The sequence below is a fragment of the Fusarium pseudograminearum genome, chromosome 1 (genome assembly GCF_000303195.2).
Source record: "Fusarium pseudograminearum CS3096 chromosome 1, whole genome shotgun sequence".
Classification (NCBI taxonomy): Eukaryota; Fungi; Ascomycota; class Sordariomycetes; order Hypocreales; family Nectriaceae; genus Fusarium; species Fusarium pseudograminearum.
In genome coordinates this window covers 10,677,941-10,702,432 of record NC_031951.1, presented here as the reverse complement: position 1 = coordinate 10,702,432, position 24,492 = coordinate 10,677,941, and the positions used below count along the sequence as shown (strand labels likewise).

General features: G+C 47.4%; 9 protein-coding genes across 9 annotated transcripts; 4 read left to right on the top strand and 5 right to left on the bottom strand.

The window, feature by feature from the left end:
- Positions 1-2,029: 2,029 nt before the first annotated feature.
- FPSE_09020 (uncharacterized protein) lies at positions 2,030-4,076 on the top strand (the record flags this gene model as incomplete). Its single annotated transcript, XM_009262137.1, has 5 exons — positions 2,030-2,791; positions 2,842-3,074; positions 3,128-3,688; positions 3,739-3,864; positions 3,917-4,076. The coding sequence occupies 5 exons, from the start codon at positions 2,030-2,032 to the stop codon at positions 4,074-4,076; spliced, it is 1,842 nt and encodes a 613-aa protein (XP_009260412.1).
- Positions 4,077-4,830: 754 nt separating this feature from the next.
- Positions 4,831-6,513, bottom strand: FPSE_09021 (uncharacterized protein; the record flags this gene model as incomplete). Its single annotated transcript, XM_009262138.1, has 2 exons — positions 4,831-6,231; positions 6,271-6,513. 2 exons carry the CDS (start codon positions 6,511-6,513, stop codon positions 4,831-4,833), a joined length of 1,644 nt encoding a protein of 547 aa, XP_009260413.1.
- A 782-nt stretch (positions 6,514-7,295) lies between these two features.
- Positions 7,296-7,940, bottom strand: FPSE_09022 (uncharacterized protein; the record flags this gene model as incomplete). The annotated part of the gene is made up of 1 exon (XM_009262139.1): positions 7,296-7,940. The coding sequence occupies one exon, from the start codon at positions 7,938-7,940 to the stop codon at positions 7,296-7,298; it is 645 nt and encodes a 214-aa protein (XP_009260414.1).
- Positions 7,941-9,918: 1,978 nt separating this feature from the next.
- Positions 9,919-12,024, top strand: FPSE_09023 (uncharacterized protein; the record flags this gene model as incomplete). The annotated part of the gene is made up of 2 exons (XM_009262140.1): positions 9,919-10,002; positions 10,075-12,024. 2 exons carry the CDS (start codon positions 9,919-9,921, stop codon positions 12,022-12,024), a joined length of 2,034 nt encoding a protein of 677 aa, XP_009260415.1.
- Positions 12,025-12,124: 100 nt separating this feature from the next.
- FPSE_09024 (uncharacterized protein) lies at positions 12,125-13,170 on the bottom strand (the record flags this gene model as incomplete). Its single annotated transcript, XM_009262141.1, has 2 exons — positions 12,125-12,431; positions 12,491-13,170. 2 exons carry the CDS (start codon positions 13,168-13,170, stop codon positions 12,125-12,127), a joined length of 987 nt encoding a protein of 328 aa, XP_009260416.1.
- A 442-nt stretch (positions 13,171-13,612) lies between these two features.
- FPSE_09025 (uncharacterized protein) lies at positions 13,613-15,351 on the bottom strand (the record flags this gene model as incomplete). The annotated part of the gene is made up of 6 exons (XM_009262142.1): positions 13,613-13,855; positions 13,906-13,981; positions 14,034-14,209; positions 14,260-14,402; positions 14,452-15,114; positions 15,174-15,351. The coding sequence occupies 6 exons, from the start codon at positions 15,349-15,351 to the stop codon at positions 13,613-13,615; spliced, it is 1,479 nt and encodes a 492-aa protein (XP_009260417.1).
- A 413-nt stretch (positions 15,352-15,764) lies between these two features.
- On the top strand, positions 15,765-19,591 carry FPSE_09026 (uncharacterized protein; the record flags this gene model as incomplete). Its single annotated transcript, XM_009262143.1, has 10 exons — positions 15,765-15,832; positions 15,909-16,382; positions 16,436-16,493; positions 16,539-16,591; positions 16,647-16,769; positions 17,315-17,854; positions 17,915-18,351; positions 18,402-18,661; positions 18,708-19,064; positions 19,124-19,591. 10 exons carry the CDS (start codon positions 15,765-15,767, stop codon positions 19,589-19,591), a joined length of 2,838 nt encoding a protein of 945 aa, XP_009260418.1.
- Positions 19,592-19,912: 321 nt separating this feature from the next.
- Positions 19,913-20,749, top strand: FPSE_09027 (uncharacterized protein; the record flags this gene model as incomplete). The annotated part of the gene is made up of 1 exon (XM_009262144.1): positions 19,913-20,749. The coding sequence occupies one exon, from the start codon at positions 19,913-19,915 to the stop codon at positions 20,747-20,749; it is 837 nt and encodes a 278-aa protein (XP_009260419.1).
- A 293-nt stretch (positions 20,750-21,042) lies between these two features.
- FPSE_09028 (uncharacterized protein) lies at positions 21,043-24,288 on the bottom strand (the record flags this gene model as incomplete). Its single annotated transcript, XM_009262145.1, has 3 exons — positions 21,043-22,081; positions 22,127-22,566; positions 22,861-24,288. 3 exons carry the CDS (start codon positions 24,286-24,288, stop codon positions 21,043-21,045), a joined length of 2,907 nt encoding a protein of 968 aa, XP_009260420.1.
- Positions 24,289-24,492: the final 204 nt, after the last annotated feature.

Genomic DNA, 24,492 nt, shown 5'->3' with positions numbered 1-24,492 from the left:
GCAAAGAGAGCTAAGGAGAAAAGAAGAAAGGAAAAGCGTAGCTTGGCTGAGGAAGCCGAGATTTTATAGAGGATTTTGCGGGCGGTGAGAAGCGACTGATTGTGGGAGCGGCAGAATTTGGACCAATGAGGGGGCGTCAAATGAAGAGGCTGAAGGTGCTGCCTGCTGTAAGAAGCGAGTGGGTCGTAAATTTGTGGGCAAGAGCTTTGGAGCTCCAGAGGAGCTTCTCTTCGCTTGAAGGCCTGAGGTTATGATTGTTGTTGCAGGCAGCCGACAGCCAAAACTCAGAGCTCAGAGCTCAGAGCTCAGCCAGCTTTTGTGTGAGCTTGTGTGAGCATGTGCAACGCATGCAAATGGCCCACGAGAGCCAAGCAGCCAACGGGATAAATTACTTCAACAACTCTACTGGACACCTAGAAATGATAAGCGCCCTGGTATGGCCGTTCCTTCATCTTAGCATACGAAATACAGTGACACAAGGCAGAAACAAGTCGCGACTCCGACCAAGAATACGATCTACTTCTCTCAAAGAGCTTCCTCAATTGTGACTGCTCAAATTCCGTGAAATTCAGGCTTGCTCTTCCGGAGCTGCATTGCACTTTGATGCAGCTTGCTTGCCTGCCCCAAGCTTGGAGCTATGCTTCCATCCGATAATTCCAAGACACAGCTCGGCTACTAGGAGCAGATTCATCCTTGCAGATCTCCAGTCGATTTGCATCTTGCAGAGGCCCAAATGTGCTCCGAGTCCCTTGACCATGCTGTTGGTTGTTCCAACGGAATGTGGTCCGATAACTGGCAAGTCATGAGGCATTGAGCTGTTCCAAGAGGGTGTCACAAATGGGCCCAGTGCCAAGACGAATACGCAGCTCAACCTCAGCCAAAACCAAAGTCACAATCGTGACAAGCTTCTTGGCAGTGAAAGCTGAAGATACCCGATGCGGCCCGTCAGGGACATCTGCACTGAAACACTGTTGGCTCTAAGCATGATCGACAGAAGACATTCCAACATATGGACATGATCATTGGCCCTCCCCCAGTAAGTGAAAGGGTTGACTGCTGAGAGAACAAGAGGTAACTTCTGTCACCCTCTACATCGTCACCATCAGCTCATGCTTCGGCTTTGGCGTAATTATGCATTCGAATCCCGAAGCATGCAGGCAAGCGATGTACCCAGCCTATCGCCAAGCAGCTATTGAGCATCTAAGGACCAACAGCAGAAACATTGATCAGCTGGTGATCCTCTGCAGCTCGAAGAAGCCAGTCGATTTGAGGTACATGCAAGCCTTGTCAGCACCAACCGTGCAAACGCAAGGGGAAAAGCGACCATCTCTGCTTCTTGCTTCTTTGGGTGCCTCATTTAAGGAATGAAAGGCATATCCCAGGCTCATGAATTTTATCACATCTACAGAATAACAGACACAATCTAGTGACATTCGAACTCAGCTTGTTGATTTTTTGACGGAATCCGCAACTTCAGTCTTTGTTCGATGTGCATGCTTAGGTATTCCTTGTCGTGCCTGAATGATACCGTGCGAGTGTTTGCTCAAGCTAACAACTTCTCCCGCCCTTCTAGAAAGACTGACTCACCGGAGCCATGGCCAAGGAATTTTCTGGTCGACGCCACAGGATCGCCATTTCCTCTTCTGGTAGAGAATGCGACATGAAGAAACTGAAAGCCTTCCCGCCCGGTAGGGCAGGAGTGTTGCTCAGGACCCGCACCATTGGGACTGTTGGGGAGATGGTGTTGGTTGATGGAAGGAACGTGCCACGAACAATATGAAGTGGCTTAGTATTGTTCTTCAACGCCCACCTACCAAAATGGGAAGACGGATAGCAGCCACAACACCAACTGGGACAGGGATGTAGAAGTGATACTTCGTTCTACATCAGACGCATATTCTCTGGAACCCGATATAAAGAGAGTCGCCTTTTGACGATATTCCAACTTATCAGCAAGCTCTCAAGCCTATCTCCACGAGCAAACCTGCAAACACTCTATTACTCTCTCTTTTGAACCCCGATTCAAGCCATGCTGGCGATCAATCTCCTCAAGACTGGGGGGTTTCTCTTCAGCGCGGCGTCTGTTCTAGCAGTCCCAGTTGTGGTCGAGTCATTGAACGAGACTCCGGCTGGATGGGAGGAAGCAGACTCTCCCTCCCCTGACGAATTTATCAATCTCTCTATCGGACTTGAGCCCGAAGACCACAAGTTACTTGAGCGCACCATCTACGAAGTCTCCGATCCTGACCATCACAAGTATGGCAAGCATCTCTCTCGTGAATCTGCCAAAGCTCTCCTCAGACCGTCTAGTGCTGCTACCAAGTCTGTCAAGCGCTGGCTCTCCGAGGCTGGAGTTCCCGACCATCACGTTCGTGACGAGGGCGAATGGCTTCACATTCGGACCACCGTCAAGAACGCTGAAGGAATGCTCAGCACTCGGTTCTCCGTGTTCGCTCGTGATGACAGAAGCATCGTCAGAACGAGAGAGTACTCTGTCCCTCACGAGATCCGCCGCCACATTGCATCAATTCAACCTACCACACTCTTTTCAAGCTTCCAACACGGTCGAAGTCTCGAAGAAACTGCACCTACCGTGATGAAGCGGCATGTCTACGGTGAAAAGGAGCCACGATCCACCAAAAACGGCAACTATGGTGGACCAGGACCGATTGACCTCAAGAAGTGCAAAACAGAGGCAACCCCTGCGTGCATCCGCAAGCTGTACAACCTGCCAAAGAAGTACCCAAGTGCTGCGAAGGGATCTTTATACACAACTGTCAGCTTCCAAAACGTACGAAAACTCCATTTATCATGTTGAAATTCCTGGCTGACAGATATTAGATGACCTCTCAACGCGATGAGCTCCAAGAGTTTCTCCGACGTTACGCTCCTGATCTCAAGGGCGTCACCTTCGCCGACGACTTTGCCAATGGTGGAAAAAACACGCAAGGCGACAATGTACCCGAGAACGAAGGAAATTTGAACATCCAATACGCCGTTTCGTTAGCCTCCCGAGTTCCGGTTCAACACCTGGCTGTTGGAGGTATCAACACCGACTACATCTCTGATCTCGAGTAAGTGATTTTTGTCATATCGGGGAACTTGTGTTGCTAATAGAATGCTACAGTTTACCACCAGGACAGGGCATTGAGACCTGGCTCGAGTTTGCTGAACATATCTTGAACCTGCCTACCAAGAAACTCCCTTCAGTCATCTCCATATCATGGGGTGAATACGAACAACACCTTCCCAAGAAATATGCCCGTCAGGTCTGCAACAAGTTTGGACAGATTGGCACGCGAGGCGTTTCAATCATAGTCCCAGCTGGTAATCAAGGTGTGGGTGTCGCATGTCAATCAAATGATGGAAAGAAGACCAAAAAGTTTCTCCCTACATGGCCCAGTGCTTGTCCATACGTAACCACTGTTGGTGGTACGGGAGGCAACAATCCCGAGATTGCATTGAGCGATGGAGAAGGAGAGCCGTTTTCGACCGGTGGTGGGTTTTCTGATCTTTTCCCACGCCCTGAGTACCAGGAGAAGGCTATGAAGGAATACCTGAAGAAGTATGGCAAGAAGTGGCAGGCTTATTACAACCCAAAGGGACGAGCCTATCCTGATGTAGCAGCTATTGCGGCTGAATTGCCGGTCATGGTGCGTGGTGAAGTGCGTCCTGCAACAGGAACAAGGTAAGAAAGACAAACTTGTTATCACAGCGAAGAAGCTGACATAGCGACAGTGCGGCAGCGCCAACATTCGGGGCCATTGTTGCTCTCCTTTCGAATGAGAGGCTGAGAAAGGGCAAGCCTGCGATGGGATTTCTTAACCCTTGGATCTATAAGAAGGGATACAAAGGATTCACTGAGTAAGTTCATGTTAATTCATCTCAACTATCTGTATTCTAACCATCGATCTAGTATTGTGCATGGCAGAAACTATGGCTGTCAGGGTTTCAGTCTCCAAGACACTCCCGCGCCCAAAATACCCGGTGCAGGTTGGGAGGCTGTCAAAGGATGGGATCCTGTTAGTGGTTTCGGAACGCCTCTGTACGACAAGTTGGAAAAGCTGGCCCTCTAGGAGAGGCTAGTTTCGAACGAAGACGGCAGTTGGTTTAGGAAGGGCTACGAGGCGGGGAGTGATTACAACAACGATATGCTCTGAGGGATCAGCCAAGCGTGTTGGGACGATGGCCTTCTTGATGGCTATGCGAATACTCATATCAGAAATCAGTGTCGTGGTAGGATGAAGTTTCATTTCGTGGCGTGGTGTGGTTCTCGCCTTGTTATTTGGAAGAATTGTTATGAGGAGGACAGGGCAATTGGGTCTACAGGCATACGATATGGACCAATATGAGATTTAAATTCTTGACAAATGTATTGCATGGTGACTCACCGGGTTTGCTCTGGGTTCAACACCGTCTTAGTGACAAATGTGCTGAATGAAAACACATTGATCTCGCTGTAGTTTTTGAAGCAGACTAGGCTGTTTACTTCTGCACTCAAAGATTTGAGAGAGTAATGTTTCTCCTAAGCACCAGGTTTTGTGTGATATATAACAAAAACTCATTTAGTTGAGTGGACGCAAGCGCAGGGTATCAGAGTCATTAATCGCCAGTGGCACAAGAGGTGAAATTAGGAAATTAGTTTCTGTTATGTAGACCAGACTCTTAGGATGTTCATGTCTGTACTTCTGAATCACACTGGCCGCCCTTTTTGTTATGCACCAAGATTGTATGTGCATGCTACAGTAGATGATATCCTCCACCATCTTCCAAATAGTCTGGCCTACAATACAACTTCTCTTTTGAGCGATCACCCAGCCGCCTTTCGCCTCATGTTTCGACAGTCTTATGCTTCTTCCACAGCTCAGGAGGATACACCGCCCAACATTTGTCACACTCTCCACACCCCATACAATTTGGGCCCCATTCACCAGTGTAAAGGTTCAGCCTCCAATTCGCCGGTCTCTTCCCTCCACAGGGGCCGGTCTTGAGGTCAAACCGATCAGGCCTGGCAGGGAAATTCTTCCAATAACCTCCATCATCTCTGTTCATGAAAGTGCAGATGTGTACTCCAGTCTTTTGTCCCGCAGCGATGGTCTTTTGGAAAGAAAGCCCCTTCAGCCCCCACCACCTAGCTGAGGATTCCACATTGTCGACGTAGATGACTTTGAGGTCTTTGTAAGCACCCGACTCGATGATTCGTGCGAGCAAGAAATCGAGGACTTCTAATGGCTCGATCTCGTCACCTCGAAGCTCCGATTCTCCCCAAACATATATTGCTTCAATGCAAGGCGGAAAGGCTTCATGAAACCATTCGTCCTTCACCATGTCTGGAATATAGCCGTATGCAGGATCACATGCCTGATCCGTAATGCCAGTAGCTGAAATGCTGTGATGCTTAATGGCATTAAAACCCTTCAAGTCAGAAGGGAGATATGTGAGCCACCCGTACTCGCCACAGAGTGATTCGCCGTTATAAACGACGAGTCGCTTCAATTGCGGGTTCTCGCGGGCAAAGTCCACCACCAACGTGTCAACCGCGTTGAAATTGTGCAAAGATGGGCCTCTGGCCTTGACAACAAGTGTGTCCAGGTCCTTTGGTGCGCTGGCAAGGGCGTCGAAGAACTCGGCGGAAAGATTGGTAGGGTTGTCGAGAAACAGGTATTCGACACTTGAAGTGTTGGCGGGGAAGTCACACAACTCGCGCAAATCGAAGTACTCGTCCTCATTCCCGTCCTCCGGGTGTCTGATTTCGAAAGGGTCGCAGAAGTACAGGTTCTTGAGATGGGGGAGGTGTAAAAGCAATGTGAGGATGGAACCATGTAACGATCCATTATCTTCTTCATGGGGTGATAGACCAATCGAAACACCAACCGCCATGTTTCGTAGCGACTCAAATCCTGGTGGCCATTTACCGTTACCACATTTGCTCCATCCGATGGCACTTCTGATCCAATTGAGAACTGACCAAGAATCTTTCGGCCGCTTGGCAAATCTGATGCTGTGAACTCGAGGGCATGAGGCGATAAGGAGTGTTTTCAGATATCCATCATTGCCAGATTCTAGAGTGTTTTGGATATTGTTGATGTCGCTTCTGGAGAGCTCCCACCATTCGGTTCCCTTTCGAGTGCATCTTTGTAATTCTTGTGCACTCAACGCTGATCTAGAAGGATCTTCTTCAGCAAGTCCATATGCACCAGGCAGCTCCGGAGACCACCGTCGCCAGTCTGTCTAAGACTGTCGACTACCCCAGATTTCCAGTTCGCGAACATGCCATCTCTCAATTTCCGCCGTGGGGCCAGCCCTCAGTAGGTGAAGCACTGTTTCCGGGGACAAGTCCGAGGTGACTTTGTACTTTTTGTAAGCATCGCGATGCTGCTTCAGAACAGGCTGACATAGGCGGTACACGGAAGAGCAGGTGAGGGCGAGAGTAAGAATGGTGGCAGGACAGTGGCCGACGATTTGGAAGATGAGCTCAGGTGAGAGACTCAATAGCAAAGATGCCCGCTCCATGATCCTAAAGAGGCGGCAGTTAGAACAGATCAAACGAAATCATTAGCCCACTCTTGGGCCATACATACACTAAGAGTGATCTGATATTTCCATCAGCTACTAAACCAGTGCCGATTTGTCTGCGATGCACTTGCCTGGTAGTGTTGATCTTGATGAGAAAGGGTGCTTGCTGGTGGATGTGGTACCCGCCCGGAATTATTTTGTATCTTGTGTAACCAGAGAGATGCCTAAAAATTAACTGTCAAAAAGACAGGAAGGTGCCCGCCCTGGCATTCCTTTAGTCCAAGGATTAGCAGGTACCGACCGACCTACTGATACAAACATTTCCAATGATTACATCATTATTAATAGGTACCTACTAGTCACCATAGCGGGTTGAGGGACCTAGGGGGCGCTTTTCAGCATGCTCAAGTGATAGAGTAAGGCTGCTGCCGGCTGTTGGCAGTACCTACTATATAATACAGCACATTCATTTTAATTCTGACATGCTGTATATGCCTTTAATAGCCGGCCGACAGCTTTAAATTCGTATCTAGGTAGACATGTCGGAAAAAAACCTAACACGCGTAGGAGGTACGTCTAACAATTGAGTAAACAGTTCACAAGCATAGCTGATCAGGAGGTCGAGTTATAGTTATATAGTATTGCTAATCGACTGGGTATACACAAGCAATAAAGAACCGACTCTAAAAGTGCATTAGGCACAGGATATCATACAGAAAAAGATCAACGCTCTATCCATCAGTCGTCACAATGGCAGATCCCTCGCCAAATCATCCCAATTAAGCAGCAATCATGAAGCCGGCAACAACTGCAGCGGCGGCAGCAGCAAACTTGCTAACATCGCGGGCAACACCAGCGTTGTCGACCGTGGTGGGTACAGAGGCGGCAGTGTAGTCGGGGAATGCAGTCTGCAAATCGACAGTCTTGGTGCTGCTCGCAGCGGTGAAAAGAACAGTTCCAAGACCGGAGCACTCTGAGCCGCCGCCCAGCTCCTTGTTGATCTCATCAAGGTCATCCTGGCTGGCGCACTTTTGGATGAACTTGATCAAACCGTCGTCGTTGTCCATCTCCCAATCAGTCAAGCTGGTGTAGTAGCTCATCAAGTCCGAGGAGAGCGTAGCAGGAACCTCTAGAGTGCAAGGGTTGGTTTGAGTTTGGGCAGTGCTAACATAGGCTCCAAGACTGCCTGTTGGGGTGGGAAAGGCTCGCAGGATGGAAGTGGCCGAGCTTAGACACTCATCATTCGAGTCGCGCGCGAAGAGGGCGTCGATGTTGCGCTTGTTGGGAGTGAAGTTGCGGACTTGCTCGGAGACGTGAAGAGTCTCGAAGATGTGGACAACGTCGACATGCTGGATATCACGAGCAGAGACGCCAGTAACAGCTGCGGCAGTAGCGCCGAGGATAGAGAGGTACTTGGTCTGCATGTTTGCAAGTGGGTGGGGTTTGTGATGAATTAACTTGTGTGTGTGTGTGGAAGTGTGAGGCTTCTGAGATGGTGATAGTATGGCAATGGCAGCAACTTGAAGCGGGAATCCAACGTCTACTTATACTATGCAGGACCTGGCGCTTGCCAAGTCACGATCGACAGAAAACATAGCAGTCACACCGAATGCCCATAGAGTCAAATCCTTCCGGGCCCTCTATGGCTGCCTGTCAACCCACACTGGGTCGTTTCCGAACAGCTTAGTTGTTGGTTAATACGAAAGAAGTGAGACTCTGAGAGGCACAGCAACACGAAAAAGCCCAACGAAGGAGTCAATGGAGATCGTATCCCTGCAGGGACAAGTCTGAACAAGGCTGAGCCGAGGAGAAAATGGAGCGATGGATGAGCCTAATTGCCAAGCTGGGTCATGGGTATCCACCATGAAGCCTTAACCTCACCGATATTTTAGCTGTATCGGGTCGATTAGGTTGGAAATACGAACGGGAGAAGCACGTTTTTGTCAGATTGTAAGCGCTATGTTGCATGATGCAAGGAAAATGGAAGTGGCCGAGCCTGTGCACCCGATCGTGGCGCACTTTAGGTATGGACTACAGTGGCAGCTCGCTAAGGCTAGGCCAAGCGACAACTGTCGTGGGGCGGCTCAATAGCTTAAAATAGGGACCCCAGGACCTGCGGGTTAGCTGGCTTTAGCGCCTGGGCTGAGTCTTATCCTTGTCATGATTGTCACTGTCACCTGCTCGTTAAGATAAGATAAGATGATTTGCTGCCTTGTGATTTAAATGCATGTATTCATGATCAGCTTTATGACTTCATCCACAAGCCGCAAGGGTTCAGCCATGGTTTTGACAGCTTGGGATTATACGATCATCGCCAGTTAATCGCTAATTGAGGTTTATATCCTGAACACTGGCAGTTGATTGCAATCAAGGCATCGCTAGGTCACAAACATTGGCAGTGACAATGATTCGCTGTAGCGGTGCAATGTACTATTCGGGCATTCAGTGCGAATAACACCAAGACAAGACACGGAAAAATGATACTGCCTTTTACCGAATATCGTTTGTATCATTTCAACTTCTGTCTTTTATAATATTACCATTTTCTTCTTTTAACTAATTGAGATAAAGCTGAAAAAGGGTCCTATCAACGAGCCAAATACGAGTTGCATACCTATCTCATCAGTCACGTCACCAATTGCGCCAAGCGAGATGTTGCCAACATAAACACAAAACATAGAACTGAATAAGTGTGCCCAATAACTTAAGAATGTTCATTACTGCAAATCACTTTCGAGGGAAACAAATGCTTATTATCAGCTAATGAGAAAATTAAAAATTAAAACAGTATACCTTGTGATGGTAGACGATCTAAGTGATTATGATTGGGCGAATGCCGGCTATCTGATGAAGCGTCGGTGATTTAGGTCTTCATGTCTGTCTTGAGCATTTGTTAATTGTAAAACAAGGGTGATACGGATAGATCCAGCTACTTCAGTTTACTTTATCTTTTTGTTACATATACGGATACCAAATAAGGTATACATGGCTCGTAGGCATTCGATTAGATCGAAGTATTGTAGTTATGCGTATAAGGTGATGCCTTGTAGCTTAAAAGCAGAATTATGTCGTCTTTGTGTATCAAAGAGCTACCCCGAACACGATGTATTTAAATTTCGGCCTGGTGACATTACCAATAAAAACCTCCCCAGCTGGATATGTTGTGTCAGCCGAGACTGTTTATTGGATATCGTCATCAGCCACCAACGGTCTTGGGAAATGCAGTCGGTACCTCGATTCTGGGCGAAAACGAGGTAACGACTGCAAATCGACTACACATAAAATGATGGGGGATTTCGCGACCTGCCCAACATTCATTCTTCATTCATCATCTTCATCCCCGCGTAATTCTTATACAAATTCTATTGTCATCTATTATTATTTTGCTCAAACTTCCAAATAATGTCTGACCAAGTTGATGCGCCGACGCAACTTGGTGCTGGCGACTCGCCAGATACCACAGCACCCACCAAGCCATCACTCAGGGTGAGTCGGCCGCATCCCCTGTGGACATCAGTCTTGAAAAGAGCATCTTTCCACTGACATTTCTACTGTTAGGTCTTGGAACCAGCTTCATTGGGTCGCTCTACCCGGGAGGAAGACCTAGCCAATGGCCCCTTACTATTGGCCTTGGGTGATGGCCATGAAGATCCTATCGTTTCACACCCAGAATTGTATCTGACCGCTCAATATTCTGATCACCATCGACCAGAAGAGAGTGTACTCCCTTCTATACCGCTGAGACTACCGGAAGCATTGGATGCCGGGCCTATGACTTTGTCGACCATGTCGCAGTCAGGACCGTCGTTGTCTATACCAACTGAAAGCATCTCGGGTACAAGTCACCCACCCTGTTCGCCAACTGAAGATATTTTGGACACAAACCAGCCACTACTTTTGCCAACTGAAGATATCTTGAGGGCAAATCGGTCGCTCCCTCTTCCAGCTTCCCAAGCCTTGATTCATATCAAATCGCTTCTCGCGGAGCTGAATGAAAGACTAGCCATCCGTGACAGAGACTTTTCCCCGTTTTCACAATCCTGCCAATTTTCATGGCGAGATTCTAGCCTCTTCTTCGGTGGAGAGCCATTTGAGGTGAACAGAACACCCGATGATGCACTCTCCATGGTCAATGCAGGGTCACAATATACCTCGTCACAGTCGTGCAGCTCATCAATCAGCACCCGCAGCTCTTTGGACACAATGGGCAGTGATGCCATCGCAGAGCCTTCCGATCCAAATCGAGTGATTGCTATGCACAGTTACGCAGATTGGGTCGTGGAACTGCTCATCGATGATCTTTACAGGTCATGTGCGCCACAAGCCTCAAACAGACGGACCACCGGAGCATCAAATAAGGTCACTGAAGGTGCCTCGAACAACGGGGAAGGCGAAAAGAGGGGGCTCAATAAAAAGGCTAGTGAAAAGAAGTCCGGCAAACGCAGAGCACTAGGCGGTGATGGAGAAAGTGAAGATGAAGGTTCTCAGGACAAGAAGAGAAAGATATCTGATACCGGTAAAGACAAGAAGCGTTGGGCTTGTCCATTTGTCAAGTGGAAGCCAAAGAAGTACACCTGCAACATCAGCCCTACACAAATTAGGGGGATAAGAGACCACATCAAAAAGGTCCATTGGAAGGAACACTGCGATAGGTGTTGGTCCTACTACTCAACGAGTGAGGAGGAAGTGGCACATCAAATATGCCAAAATCTTTCCCCCTCTGACCCTCCCCCCGGGCTTATTACGAAGGAAAAGCTTGAGATCTTGTTCCAACGCGCAAGCAGCAGTCTGACCCACGAGGAACAATGGTTCGGGTTCTACAGAGTTCTCTTCCCCGGAGAACAGCTCGGTTTCAGCCCTTACGTCAATAAGGCGGCGAGTGATTTTATGGACAGGGCGGAAGTTCGCTTTCGCAGCCCAAGATCTCGGGAGATCCTCGAAGAAATAGGCTCAGCATCTGGGCTCAACGGGGCCGAGTGCAAACAATTTGTTGACATGGTATGGGACGAGTATCTTCGACGAATGTTTCAAGAGCACGACCTCAACAATGAGCGATTCTGTAAAGCGATCTCGCATGACCAGCAAGTCGTCGATAACGACCAGCTTAGCCAGATCGACGTTGCTGGCACGAGCAAAGCGATCACAGAGCGCGAACCTCAGTACCAGGCATCTCCACTATCTCTTGGAGAAACATCTATCCCCCACCAGTTTCCTGAGCTCAAGCTTGAAGACTCCCCCATGTTTGACCTACAAACTCCTGCGGGTGAGATAATTCTTGGGGACGATACTTTCAGCGATTTGCTTAACTTGGCTGGATTTGAGGATCCTCTAGATGGTGTCGATTCGCGAGAATTGGAGGGCTGTTCTCAGGAAATGCTGGGAGGTATTCTTCCTGATACTTTTGATAACGCTTTAGACGGAAACCTTGATACGGATGAAAACTACTTGGGCTTTACTGCTGGTATAGATAATTGGAGCGGAATTGAGTTGCTGTCTGAGCAATCATGATGGGTGTTTTACCTTGATACTTCATGTTTTAGTTTCTAATACGCAGTTTGAACTTTGATAGAAATTTAATTATGTGTAATGACTTTCAGTGATACCTGTTTTAAATATTAAGTAAAGCTCCCTTTACGCCATTACCTAGCTGAGCTCGCCACATCTTGGTTTCATTAAGCATGAAAAGCTCGCCGTTTCTTCCGAAACAAAAGTTTGCAACACCGCCCTCGATAAGAATCTTGCCAAGCAATACCCCCCCTGGCGACCAGACACTGACACCATCGCCGCAGCCGCTGTAGACGTTACCGTTTGTGTCGCATTTGATTCCATCGGGGACGCCAACATCAGCCATGGCGAACAGTCTTCGATTGGTGAGGAACGGCTGGCCTGAATATGTTGCTACATCAAAGGCATATCTGATAGTATACTGTCAGTAAATTGTCTGCACAAACATGGCGAATGCTGTACGGCTTACATATTCGACACGCGGAAATCATCGGTTGTTCCATCGCCGTGTATCCAGTCCGTATCCGTGATATAGATAATCTTCTCATCAGGACTGAAGCAGATGCCATTCGGCCTACCGAATCCATCTGCAATTGCCCTTATAGACTCATTGCTGGGATCATACCGATAGACCTGGCATGGCAATCTTGGTTTGGGACGTATGCCCTGTTCATACCCATAGATGGGATCCGTGAACCAGATAGACCCATCAGAGTGAACAACCACATCATTGAGAGAGTTGAAGTCTCTTCCGTAGAATGAGCTGATGAGAGTTGAACAACGATACGGAGGCGCAGATTCCATAAAGACAAGACCACCAGGTCTTTCCAAAGTGCCTTGCGCACAAAAGAGGACGCCACCCTTGTAGTTCACACCTCCGTTGGCCATGGGCACGGCCGGTGCTTCGATTTCTTCACAGCCAAGAAAGGCTCCATCGGGAGATAGATCAACCTTGCTTATCTGGATTTTCCGTTGTCCAGTTACTGGGTCGTTGTATTGGTTGCTTGTGATGAACAGGGAATTGTGCTCTGGAATAAAGACGCTGGCTTCATGAGCGAAAGGATAATCATGGTTTTCGTGCAGAAGATCTAGTTTTGGAGACGTGCCAAAGATGGCTTGCCCAGCCTTGTCAAGTACTCTGAATGCCATTGTCAAGGGGCTATGGTGGATTGCTCATTCTAAAGGGTGGAAATCGCGACCTCTATATTTCTCGGGAAGAATACGACAATCAACATGGCTGGTAATTGGAATGTATCATAGCTAGGTTCGGTGGAGAAATGCCGTCGGCCATTGGGCTTTATGTAACATTCAAGGCTGGATGCGGCTTCTGCTACCCCTCAGCGGCAAATGCTCGCTATGAACCGATCTCTGATAAGATAGATAAATCATATCTCAATCGCCGGATGCATGGGAAGACATGACGTCTACTATCGAGTGGGCGCCCTGCATTAGCTTTGTTAACTGCCGAGTTGTGCCACAGTGTGCTTATTGCATTTTATGTTCCAATACGTTGAATGTACAAATTGAATTATTTATACTAACGACATTTATGAAGTCTCAACGAAAAGTGGCTTAGTGATTAGACGCACATCTAGGTAGCTCCATCTCGGTTCACAGACTCCACCGTGACCACAGTCCCATCACCCTTGTTATCCAAGACCTTAGCAATATCCTCTCCGCCAAAAAGTTGGTCAACATCCTCCAACTCCAAGCCCTTGGTCTCAGGGAAGAATAGGAAGATAACAGGGACAAAGAAAGCGTTCAATACTGCAAAGATGATGTATGTTCTCCAGCCAATGTTGTTGATCGAGACGGGAGTAATCTGTACAATCATCTGAAAACGAGTCAGCATGTTGTTTCGTCTGTAAGTAGAAGAAGACTTACATAGTTGAAGATCCAATTTGAAGCTGTGGCAATAGAAGAACCACGCTGTCGAAGACGAAGGGGCAAGATCTCAGAGCTGGAATTTATTAGTGAAACTTTCAAATGTGCGTCTGCAAATCGAAACTTACGGGTAGACCCAAACAGTTGCTTGGAAACCGATGGTAAATGCTGCTTGGAAGATGAAAAGCATTGCCGCTGCTGCAATTCCAGAAGCATGTGCCGAGGCTGTGTTATTCTGCACTTGGTAAATCAAGCCAGCCTGGACGGCCATAGTGGCAGCCATGACAGTTGTCATTGACAGGAGCTATAAGACTATCAGCTTGGGTGATTATTGAGAATAGTATTCATGCTCACCAGAGGTCTACGTCCAATGCGATCTATCAAGAACCATGGAATAAAAGATGCGATTAAGAACCATGTCTGTAAGAAACCTGACATGAGAGATGACATATGAGCTGAGAAGCCGATGCTCTTCTCAAACAAGGTAGTTGAATAGTCTAAGATTTTCAGCATTCAATTACAATATCAATCATGAGGAAAACTTACAGATAATAGCATTAATTCCGCCAAGTTGTTGGAAGGATTGGAGAGTGCACGAGAGAAGCAGCCTCTTGCGAGACTTGATGCTGTCTTCCTTGAGGAGGTCCTTCCAGGAACCGGAGCCGATCGACGTCTCGTAGGCGACGGTTTGAGTGATAACACTGTGGAGGAGCCGCACATCAGGGTCGTCGACGGAAGTACCATGAATCCGAGCGAGGATCTTGAGACACTCCTCTGGCCTGTCGTGTGCTGCCAGCCAACGTGGCGTCTCGGGGATGAATTTTAGGAGGCCGATTATGACAAAGATGGGGACGCATTGGAGAATGACAGGGACACGCCAGGCATAGCTCCCGTGATGAGAAGACAGAGCGTAGTCTATCCAATAGACGAGGAAAATGCCAAAGTTGAGAGTCGAAAGTTGAGCACAGACGTAGATTCCTCTACTGGACTTGGGACTAAACTCTGCTTGCAGAACAGGGACAGTCGAGTTGATGGTACCAAGCCCAACACCAGATACTATTCGGCCGACGATCATCATGGCTCGGCTATAAGAAGCAGCCTGGAGGATAGCGCCGATCATCAAGACAATACAGCCGATGAGAATTGAGCAACGACGACCAAGCCTTTCGCCCCAGATGGATGTAAAGATGGCGCCAAAGAAGCATCCAACTAAGGAGTTCAAATGTGAGTGGAAATCATTGGTGTTTTCTTTTGGGAGACCAACATACCTTCAAAAATCGCGACAATGACAGCTATCATGTCGGCATTAGGATCATCAAATGTATCCTTAAAGGCTGTAGTGTTGACGAGACCACCCATGAGGCCATTGTCATAACCAATGAGCATAAAACCCAGCGACGTCAAGACACTGACGGTCAAGATGAGGCTTTGACCCTGCAACTCCATGTTGGCAGTCAATGATCGGTTAGATACACCAGAGATGTAACAGATAGAATTAGGGTTTAGTGTTAAATCCTGGAGATGCGCGTTATCGAGATGAGCATGAAACGAGAGGCATGATGGGTTAATAAAGACATCATGATTCTTTAGCGTTGTCTGGGGTCCCCATGTTTGCTAGTTTAACGCTGTGGGGAAGATTAGGCCATCTGCATGCAGCATGTATCAGACTAGAAAGATACGTTCTAGACTTGACTTATAAATCAATTGCCGTCGGTCTTTGAAACGGCATTGGAGGTTAGGTTGCCGACGGCGGTGAATGGATGGGGTTTGCTTAAGGTTTGCAAGGTTAGCGTTTCATATAAGACGTCGGTTTTGATGATCAAGACACATATAACTGCGGATTGTAGGAACAAACAAAGATGGCGCTTCGATTACAACCAGTCAATAATGATATCAGAGGCCGATTGGCTTTGGTGACTGGCTCAAGGTGTGTTGGGATCCGATGAGAACCAAAATCCGATGAGAACCAAAATCCGATGCATTGAACTGACAGATCTTGATAGTGGCGGAATAGGTTCCACTGTAGCCAGGGCCCTTGCTTCGGAAGGTTGCGACATCGCCATTCATTACTCTTCCAACAAAGATAAGGCAGACAAACTCGCACAGGAGCTCAGCAAGATATACTCGTCACAGTTGTTTGTGACAGTAAAGGCAGATCTTTCCCAAAGGGAGTCAACAAGATCCCTTGTGCCAAGTTTGCTGAGTCAAGACGCTGTATCATCCAAGCATCACGCAGTATCGATTTTGGTGGCAAACGCAGGGCTGGGACGGCGAATCCGCGATGTATCAGATATACGAGAGGACGACTGGGATGAGATGATGGAGATCAACAGTCGAAGCCAGTTTGTGGTTACGAAGGGTTGTATCGAAGGGATGAGGAAGCAAGGATGGGGACGTGTGATACTGGTTGGAAGCATTGCAGCTCGTGGAAGTGGACTCAATGGATGTCATTATGCGGCGTCTAAAGGAGCACTCAGGTAAGCAGGGCCCAGAAGCTTCGGTGATTGGTTGTACTGACAGAATTTCAAAGCTCGATGGGCCAGAATCTGGCTACTTTGTTGGCACCTGAAGGCATCACAGTAAACATAGTAAGTCATCCTATATCTCGCCATGATTCAGATCTGACTATCCAGGTTTCTCCAGCCATGATCGGTTCCACGGGGATGATTCCTCCTCCCAAATCTGAGTAAGTTGTGATTCCTCATCTGAAGACGCTACAGTGGCTAACCCTTGGGTGATAGGACATGGGACAAAGGGTGTGATTTGGAGGGCCTCAAAGAAACGGACCCAGGGTTGGCCATTGCAACGTCGGTTCCGATCCATCGACTAGGGTGTCCCGATGAAGTTTGCAATGTGATAATCATGTAAGTCTGCTCTGCTGTGATTTGGATCAAGTTTGCTAATTCTTTTGATAGGATGGCAAAGAATGGATACCTAACTGGGCAGGATATATTACTGAGTGGTGGCTTGAAGTAGTTGAACCATACGGTAGAATTCAGTAAACTGACGTCCCATAATTTGTAGCAATCTCCGTTGACCCGAAGAGGACGGAACATTCCGTCATTGTTCATGTACTACCTTCCTTCCTGTGACTTTGGCGCTTGGACTACCTGCCGTTAGTCTAAAGTCTATCTCCTGCCTATACTCATCTTGGCATTAAATGGAATCAACGCCCCGGAGCCGAGGCAGGTGTCGCCGGTCGGTCCTTTTCGTTCAAATGCCGCATGCTCCTTCTGTTTTCGGTGTTTGACCCAGCTCATTGCAACGACAATGTCTCCACCATTAGCAGACACTGACAAGAGAGTTTCGAGAGCATGCATCACTTGTCGATCTCGGAAAACACGTTGTGATCTGTAGGCCACCCCTTGTCAATTAATTAAATACTTATTGTTAATCTACCATTGAACAGCGACTCTACTGGCATACCTGGAGACCCTCCATGTCGTCGTTGCATCGAAAAACACCAAGAATGTGTTCTCGCCACTTCACGCCGAGGCGGACGTCGCATCAAAGGCCAGCGTCTAAGTCACCATCAGCCATCCAATAAATCCCACAAAACGCCGGGAAACGGAACGATTAGGCAGATGGACACGTCCTCACGCTCCCATGCCGAAAGATCTCGAGACACGGACGAGCCAAGTGAATGGCTGTCTTCGCACCTTGGATCAGATTCGAATGACGAAGAGGAGGAGGAGGAGGGACGTGACGCTGTGCAGCTGCAGGGCCACTTTACATCTTCGGATCTTCTCAATCCCTCCGACGCTCTTGATCTATTGGCCCATGTCGCCGATATGGAACCTGAGAGTCATAATCGCAACCAACCCCAAGAGGCGGTTAGACAGGCCGAAGGTCCAGGGCGCGTTGCAGGCGCATCTCAGGGCGTTTGTAACTACCCACCTATAGAATCGGGGGCCCTCACACTTTCAGAGGCATCATTTCTCATTGAGCAGTGAGTTTACATAACTATGATAATTTTGGGCATGTGCAAGGCTGACAAATATGATTCTAGATACCATGACAATTTTCACATTTTCTTCCCCATCGCCTACAGTGCCATTTTCGACTATACCCACCTCCTCGAATCAATAGAGAAAGAGCAGTATCTCATCACAGCTATCTTGACCGTGGCTACCAAGGATGACCCCTCTTGGTCTAAAGCGCACACTGCGTGCGCCAGATATATGGAGAGTCAAATCTCAAAATTGATATATACCGGCTCAACAACCGTCGGTGCAGTCGAAGCACTGCTGATACTTGCCGAATGGGCTCCTCAGCCACTCGAAGAAGATCTCATGATTGGTTGCGGAAAAGAGGATCAAGGCTCGTGGATGCTTGTGGGCGTTGCTATCCGTCTCGCATATCTTCAAAACTTGGAACAAACTGGACTGACACAGCGGGATGGAGATAAAACTGAAGAATTGAGTAGGAAACGGATAGCTTGGGCAGGTAAGAAACAAACTAACACTATTTTGAGATGGGAGCTAACATCATGCTAGCTTGCTATATGAGTGACCGTCAAGTGTCGATCCGCCTTGGAAAAGGATTCTGGTCTCGTGGCCCAGGTCCATCCATCAATCTGCGAGCTGCCGACTTCCCGTATCTTCAAACACAAACTTTGGGCAATGATAACTTAGCTCTGCTTTTCCAGGCTCACCTTGAGATGACCCAACTTTTCAGCAATGCTCACGATATTCTGTACTCGTCAACCAGTCACAGGGAGCAACTGTATACAGGAGGCGAGTACGTCCGATACATAGTAAGATCTCTTACCATACAACTTGCCTACAATACTGACTCGACAGGATGACTTCTCCGCCGTTCTTCGCAGGTGGAAACTATCATGGGGTGGACTCAGCTTCATCCCTTGTGTCAAGGCGTCTCTGATGCTGTCTTATGATTTTCTTCGTCTCTATATCAATGCCTTCGCTTTCCAGGCCAATCTGAACCGCATTGTCCGTCGTCAAAGGAAGAGACCAGCAGGCCATCTGTTTTCAGAACTTGCTGCTGCACCGGATGCGAGATTCATCTATGAGTCGATCGACGCGGCGAATTCGATACTTTGCACTATCAACAGTTTCATTGACCCGGTCAAGGTTTTCAAATACATGCCTCTAAAATTCTATCTCTATGTCATTTATGCTGCCGTGTTTCTATTCAAGGTACGAAAAAGAATGTCGATTTTCTGCCTGCATAGCATACTGACCTTTATTGCTTATAGGCCATTTTTGCTGGAGCTATCAAGCCCTCAGAGGCACGCGGTGTTCGTCGAGCTATATACGAAACCATATCTCGTCTACAAAAGACCTCGGATAATCAACAGGGTCTCGGCCAACGCTACGCTCGATCCCTTAAGCTTTTGTGGTTGAAGATGTTAGGAAGATCCAGATCGCAAGCTGCAAGGGCCGAGGAACCCTCTGACTCTATTGTCTCCATCAACCGAGGAGCCCACCAAGTTCCAATGGATCAAAGCCAACCAACACCGAGCTCTGACCCCTTCAATAGCTTCTCATGGAAGGACCTCCACTCCTTAGGGGAATTTATATCTAACGACGAAACATCACTTTTCAATGAGAATTTCATCATCAGCCCGGAGCAAGACTCAATACAGGGGATTGAGGGACCTGATTATATGGGTGGCAATTTCTTTTATGCTGGATCCCTGAGGGAGAACGATATCATATTCTAATGTTTTAATTGGCTAAATGCGATAAATAATTCGATCAATTTGCTTCGACCTCGGTCTTCGGAGACATTTGATATGCCGTAAGCTTAAATGAAATGGTAGGTAGCGCTCCGACCAGTCAGACAGGATCTATAACAGACATACCCTCTTGCTAATCAAACAAGTCTAGTGCTTATATCAGATATTCAAAAAGACCGAAGAAATGATGACAGAATTACGAATAAGCAATAGAAAATACCTAGATTAACTGCGTGTAGTCTCACCAAACTTTGAATCATCGTAAGAACACAACAACAACACAGTTTAACACACTACGACTTTCAAATGGCTTCGTCTCAAAGCAAGGACCTTCCGTTTTCCTCGTACTTTTCTGCGTTTGCAGCAAATTATGTTCAGCAAACTGGACGAAGCACACGTCGCGTCTTTGGAGAATCATTTGAAGAGATTCAGGCAATCAAGCCTATTAACAAAGACTCTGTGGTGCACGACAATGCCGCTGGGCCTGGAATAGCTACTTCATTTATCCTTGAAAAGTTACCGGCCGAGGATGTTCCCAAGATTCTAGTGACGGACAATGTGCCTCCTATGGTCCAAGGGGCTAAAGATTCTTTCACATCCTGGTCTCAGGTTGAATCTAAGATACTCGATTCACTCAACCTGGAGGGGATTTCCGACAATCACTTTACGCACAGCATCCTCAACTTTAGCGTTTTCACCCTCGCTGAGCCTGTTAAGGGTCTCAAGGAAATGTACCGCTCGCTCAGGCCAGATGGTCTAGCCGTCATCTCATGCTGGAAGACCTTCGGCGCTGGTCAACTTATTCACGCCGCCCAAGCCATCGTGCGACCTGACCTGTCCCCTCTGAAGATGCCCCACCCTGAGTTCTTCGAGCAAGGCGTGCTGGAAAAGACTACAGCCGAAGCTGGTTTTGACTCTGCCAAGTTTAAGCTTTTGGAGAAGAGCATTGTTGTCAGCGGTCCTGAACTTGACGACGGGTTGAAGAAATTTATGCTGGGACCTTTAATGGCGCCTGCTCGGGCTGGGTTTACCGAGGAGGATGAGAATAATTGGCCTTCAGCTGTTGATGAGGTTATCAAGAAGGCGGTTGAAACTCATGGAGGAGTCAAGTTTGATGGATGGGTTCTTCTGGCTCAAAAGTAAGCAGGGTTAGTCCTAGCAACTCGGAAATGCATATATGAAGACATTGGACCCATCACTGAGTAGCAAAAGCCCGACCTGGCTCTGTCTTGGTAAGGCCCCCTGATATCTGTGCAAAGCTAAAAGCTCAAAAAATATTTTTGCCTGAGTTGAAGGAATTACAATTATATAGTAACTGAAAATGGTTATTCTGTTGAAGCTGCGGTTATTCTGTTGAAGCTGCTGCTCTCTTTGGAGATGAAAAGCACTGCCAAATTATAGTAACTGAAAATAATAAAAAGTAAAAAGACCTAAAGCTAAAGAAGAGCTGCAAGCGGAGAAATAAGAGAAACTACACTAAAGACATGACTACTAGCACCACTAATAACAGGGACCGTACTAGGGTAAGACCCCTTGGAGCTAGGAATACTAGAGCTCTGAGATTCTCCCTCTGTACCAGAGTTGGAGCCGCCGTTTGAGCTGTCGTTCGAGCTGTCGTTCGAGTTGTCGTTTGAGCTGCCATTAGGGGTGCCATCGGGGGTAGTACCAGATTCACCACCAGACTCTCCATTAGAACCAGAACTAGAACCGCCCTGAGAGTTGCCACTGCCACCGTTCTTAGAACTAGACTTGGACCTTCCGCCAGAGGCCCCCTGGTAAGGTCTAATAACGTTTTTCTGAGAAGGGCAGTCATGTCCACGACAAGTAGGTACCGCATTATTGTAACTATCAGGAGTGCCCCAAGAGTTCTCCCATGGCTGATATACAATCTCGCCACTGGGACATGTGCTGCAAGCTGTATCTGTCGGAATAAAAAACATGTTGTAGTTATACCAATCTAGGCATTGCTGAGGTTTGTGGATCTTGATATTGTTACAATTGCCGTTGGAGCAGAACTTGGGAGTATACCTCTGACCACTAGCGCAGGAACAGGGCTCAGAGACATAAACCCATTGACCATTGTGATCCCTGCCTTTGATCTCGACAAAGGTGTAGACAGTAACAGAGTTGATCGAATGGCACTTTCCAGCAGAGCATACCAGAGTGGCGGTGATGACCTCGGTGGCTGTAGTTGAAGCTCCAGTATTGGTGGCGGTGGTGGTAGTAGTAAAAGTAGTGATAACGGTCCTCTGATCTGTCACGGTTTGGTTGACAGACTCGGTAAGAGTGACACCAGCTTCAATAGCAATGTAGACGGTGAGAAGGAGATTGCTAGATATAGCTTGGCGATCCCGAAGCTTGGAGTTGGATTCATCTCCACAGAACTGGGTGTCGTCTCCAGGACACTCGATGTCACACTGGTCGAGGTCAACCCGGCTGGTAGCAGGACCAATCTCATCACCACAGTAACAATCACTATAAGAGTTAATGTAAGGACTTAGAGTATAAGGGTAAACTTACGTATTGTAGACGCCAAAATAAGCCCGTCCAGCGCATAGTGTAGCACAAATATCAAGACCCATGCCCGAGTTGGATTGTGCAAGAGTAAATGAAGGGAAGCCTGCGGTAGAGACAACACATCCGAAGAGAGCAAAATCGCCCACTTGACTAGGAAAGCCAGCAGGCAAGGTAGCAGTTGCAGTCACAGAAGGAGAAGTACCAGTAGCAGTTCCTGTACTTTCGTCCTCCGAGCTTGTATAACTACCTGAGATGTTGGCCTCGGTTGTAATTTCGGTAGGGAAGATAGTCTCGCCTTCTGAATTAGTGGTAAAGTTTTCACTGATGGTACCAGTAGCAGTCCCAGTAGTTGAGATAGTCTCTCCGCCCAAGGGGGTAGTAGTAGCCTCACTGCTGGCCTCAGGCGAAGTATGTAAGAAGTAAGAAATTGGGTTAACTCGGCTCTGCCAACTCGGAAATACATATAGATCAGCAATGTTTCAGTAGCCTCTATGTGCGTGTGTGTCCTTTTAAACTATCATTAAATATGAATATCAAGTCTAGTAAATGATTTGATCACGAAGTATTATTCTAGCCACCATCTCTCCATTGATAATACTGAAAGTCTTTTCAGAATATATCTTTGAAATTCCAGATCGAATACCATTTTCCCACAGAGTTTCCGGTTTATGCAAGTCTTGCGGGCCAGACAAGATAGCTAATCGGGACGTTATACCCTCAATATCATCTTTACGAACGATCCATCCGATCGTTAAAAATGACATGTTCCGTAGTTTAGGCGTGTTTTCAAATGCCAGCTTTGCGTAGAAAAGGTCGTCTTGAGAAGGGTAGAAACTAAAGGATTTGTCATCCCAGCTTTTTGAACCTGATGCTTCCAGAATGGTGAGCAGCATAGTCCCCAATGCGCAACCAAGAATCACTCTACTAGGTTTCAGTTGATCGTAGAGAGGTGATTCATGGTTTATGAAATTTTGCACATAGATATGGCTCGGCTTAATGTAGATTGTATCCGCCGTTTCAGCCTCGGTAACCAGTTGCTCATCCGAGTTTATGCGAGCAAACTGGCCCTTTTGGTCCAGCCTTCCAAGCCTGATACCGTACCATACATCATTTCTTGGATTTGATCCGTGGCTCACATCCAGGATAGCGTATACTTCGTTGGGGTTTTTTCGGCTCTTGATGAGTCGTACTTGTAAATGCAGGCCCTTATTTGTCATTTCATATGGCATGTCGACATGTTTAGACGATAGACCTTGGCAATAATGGCTGGCGAAGTTTTTAGGTAATGGTGCGAGAAGACCGCTGAATGTAGGAGTTGGCGCGTTATGTTCCGAACGCCATGCAAAGAGCGTATGGTCCGGTTGTCTTTTGATAATCTCTTCTTGGAGACGTATGAAAGCCTTGTTTCCTTCTCCATACAAAAGCGGCATCTGAACGTCAAAGATACCCAGCAGGCAATACGCTTGGTCTTCAGTGCGCGTTGTCTCACGTCTCGACGCCCATGACATTCTCGTAGCGATTGAGAAAGAAGCCAGATCGCCAGAATGGAAAACCTCGTCTGGTATTCCAGTGATCTGAGAGACTTGGCCTGGGATGTTGCTCCGCTCGGGTAGATAAGGATTCAAATGCTTTTCCACAGCCGAAGACTCGCGAAGAAAGCCATTGACTACTTGTTGATTATAGTGATTTTCCGAAATGGATCCAATTATCGTCCAATTTACATCGTAAAACCGACGGACTCGCGGTGCCACGAGCTCTTGTAGTGTCCAACCGCGCGTGAACCATCTTGCGTTCTTGAAAGAATCATCTCTTCCATTGGATCCTTCTTGATGAACGACATCCTCGAGGTATATATAGCAGACAGTTGAGTTCCGGTACCAAGCAAACATGGAGTTAATAGCTTCTGAAAGTTCGGCGCTGCTGGACTTATCGATACAGCAGGTATCTACCCAACAATATTGGAGTTTATCTCGTTTTGCTTGTTCGGCGCATAATTCGATTTTCCGAAAGCCCTTTTTGATTCTGATATCTGAGAGAGAATTTTGCATCTCGCGGAAGAGGATTTCCTCGCTACTAGGGCCCCATGTGTGCGACAGAATTGCATATTTGGGAATATTACCGTGGAACTCTTCGAGGTCGTATGTTGAGACGTTGATGAGATACATTTTGGTGTATGAAGAAAGAAGGAAAGTGAATAATATTAGTGAGTGGGGGGAAGTAGGAGTTGATGTGATTTGACTCTAGCAAGATGACAGTGACAAGGGAAGCTTGTCATTGGCTGCAAGTACGGATAATCCAATTGTAACTATTAACATCAAGACTTTCATGTCAGCATCGTTTAAAGTATGTCAAAGGGAATGAATTATATG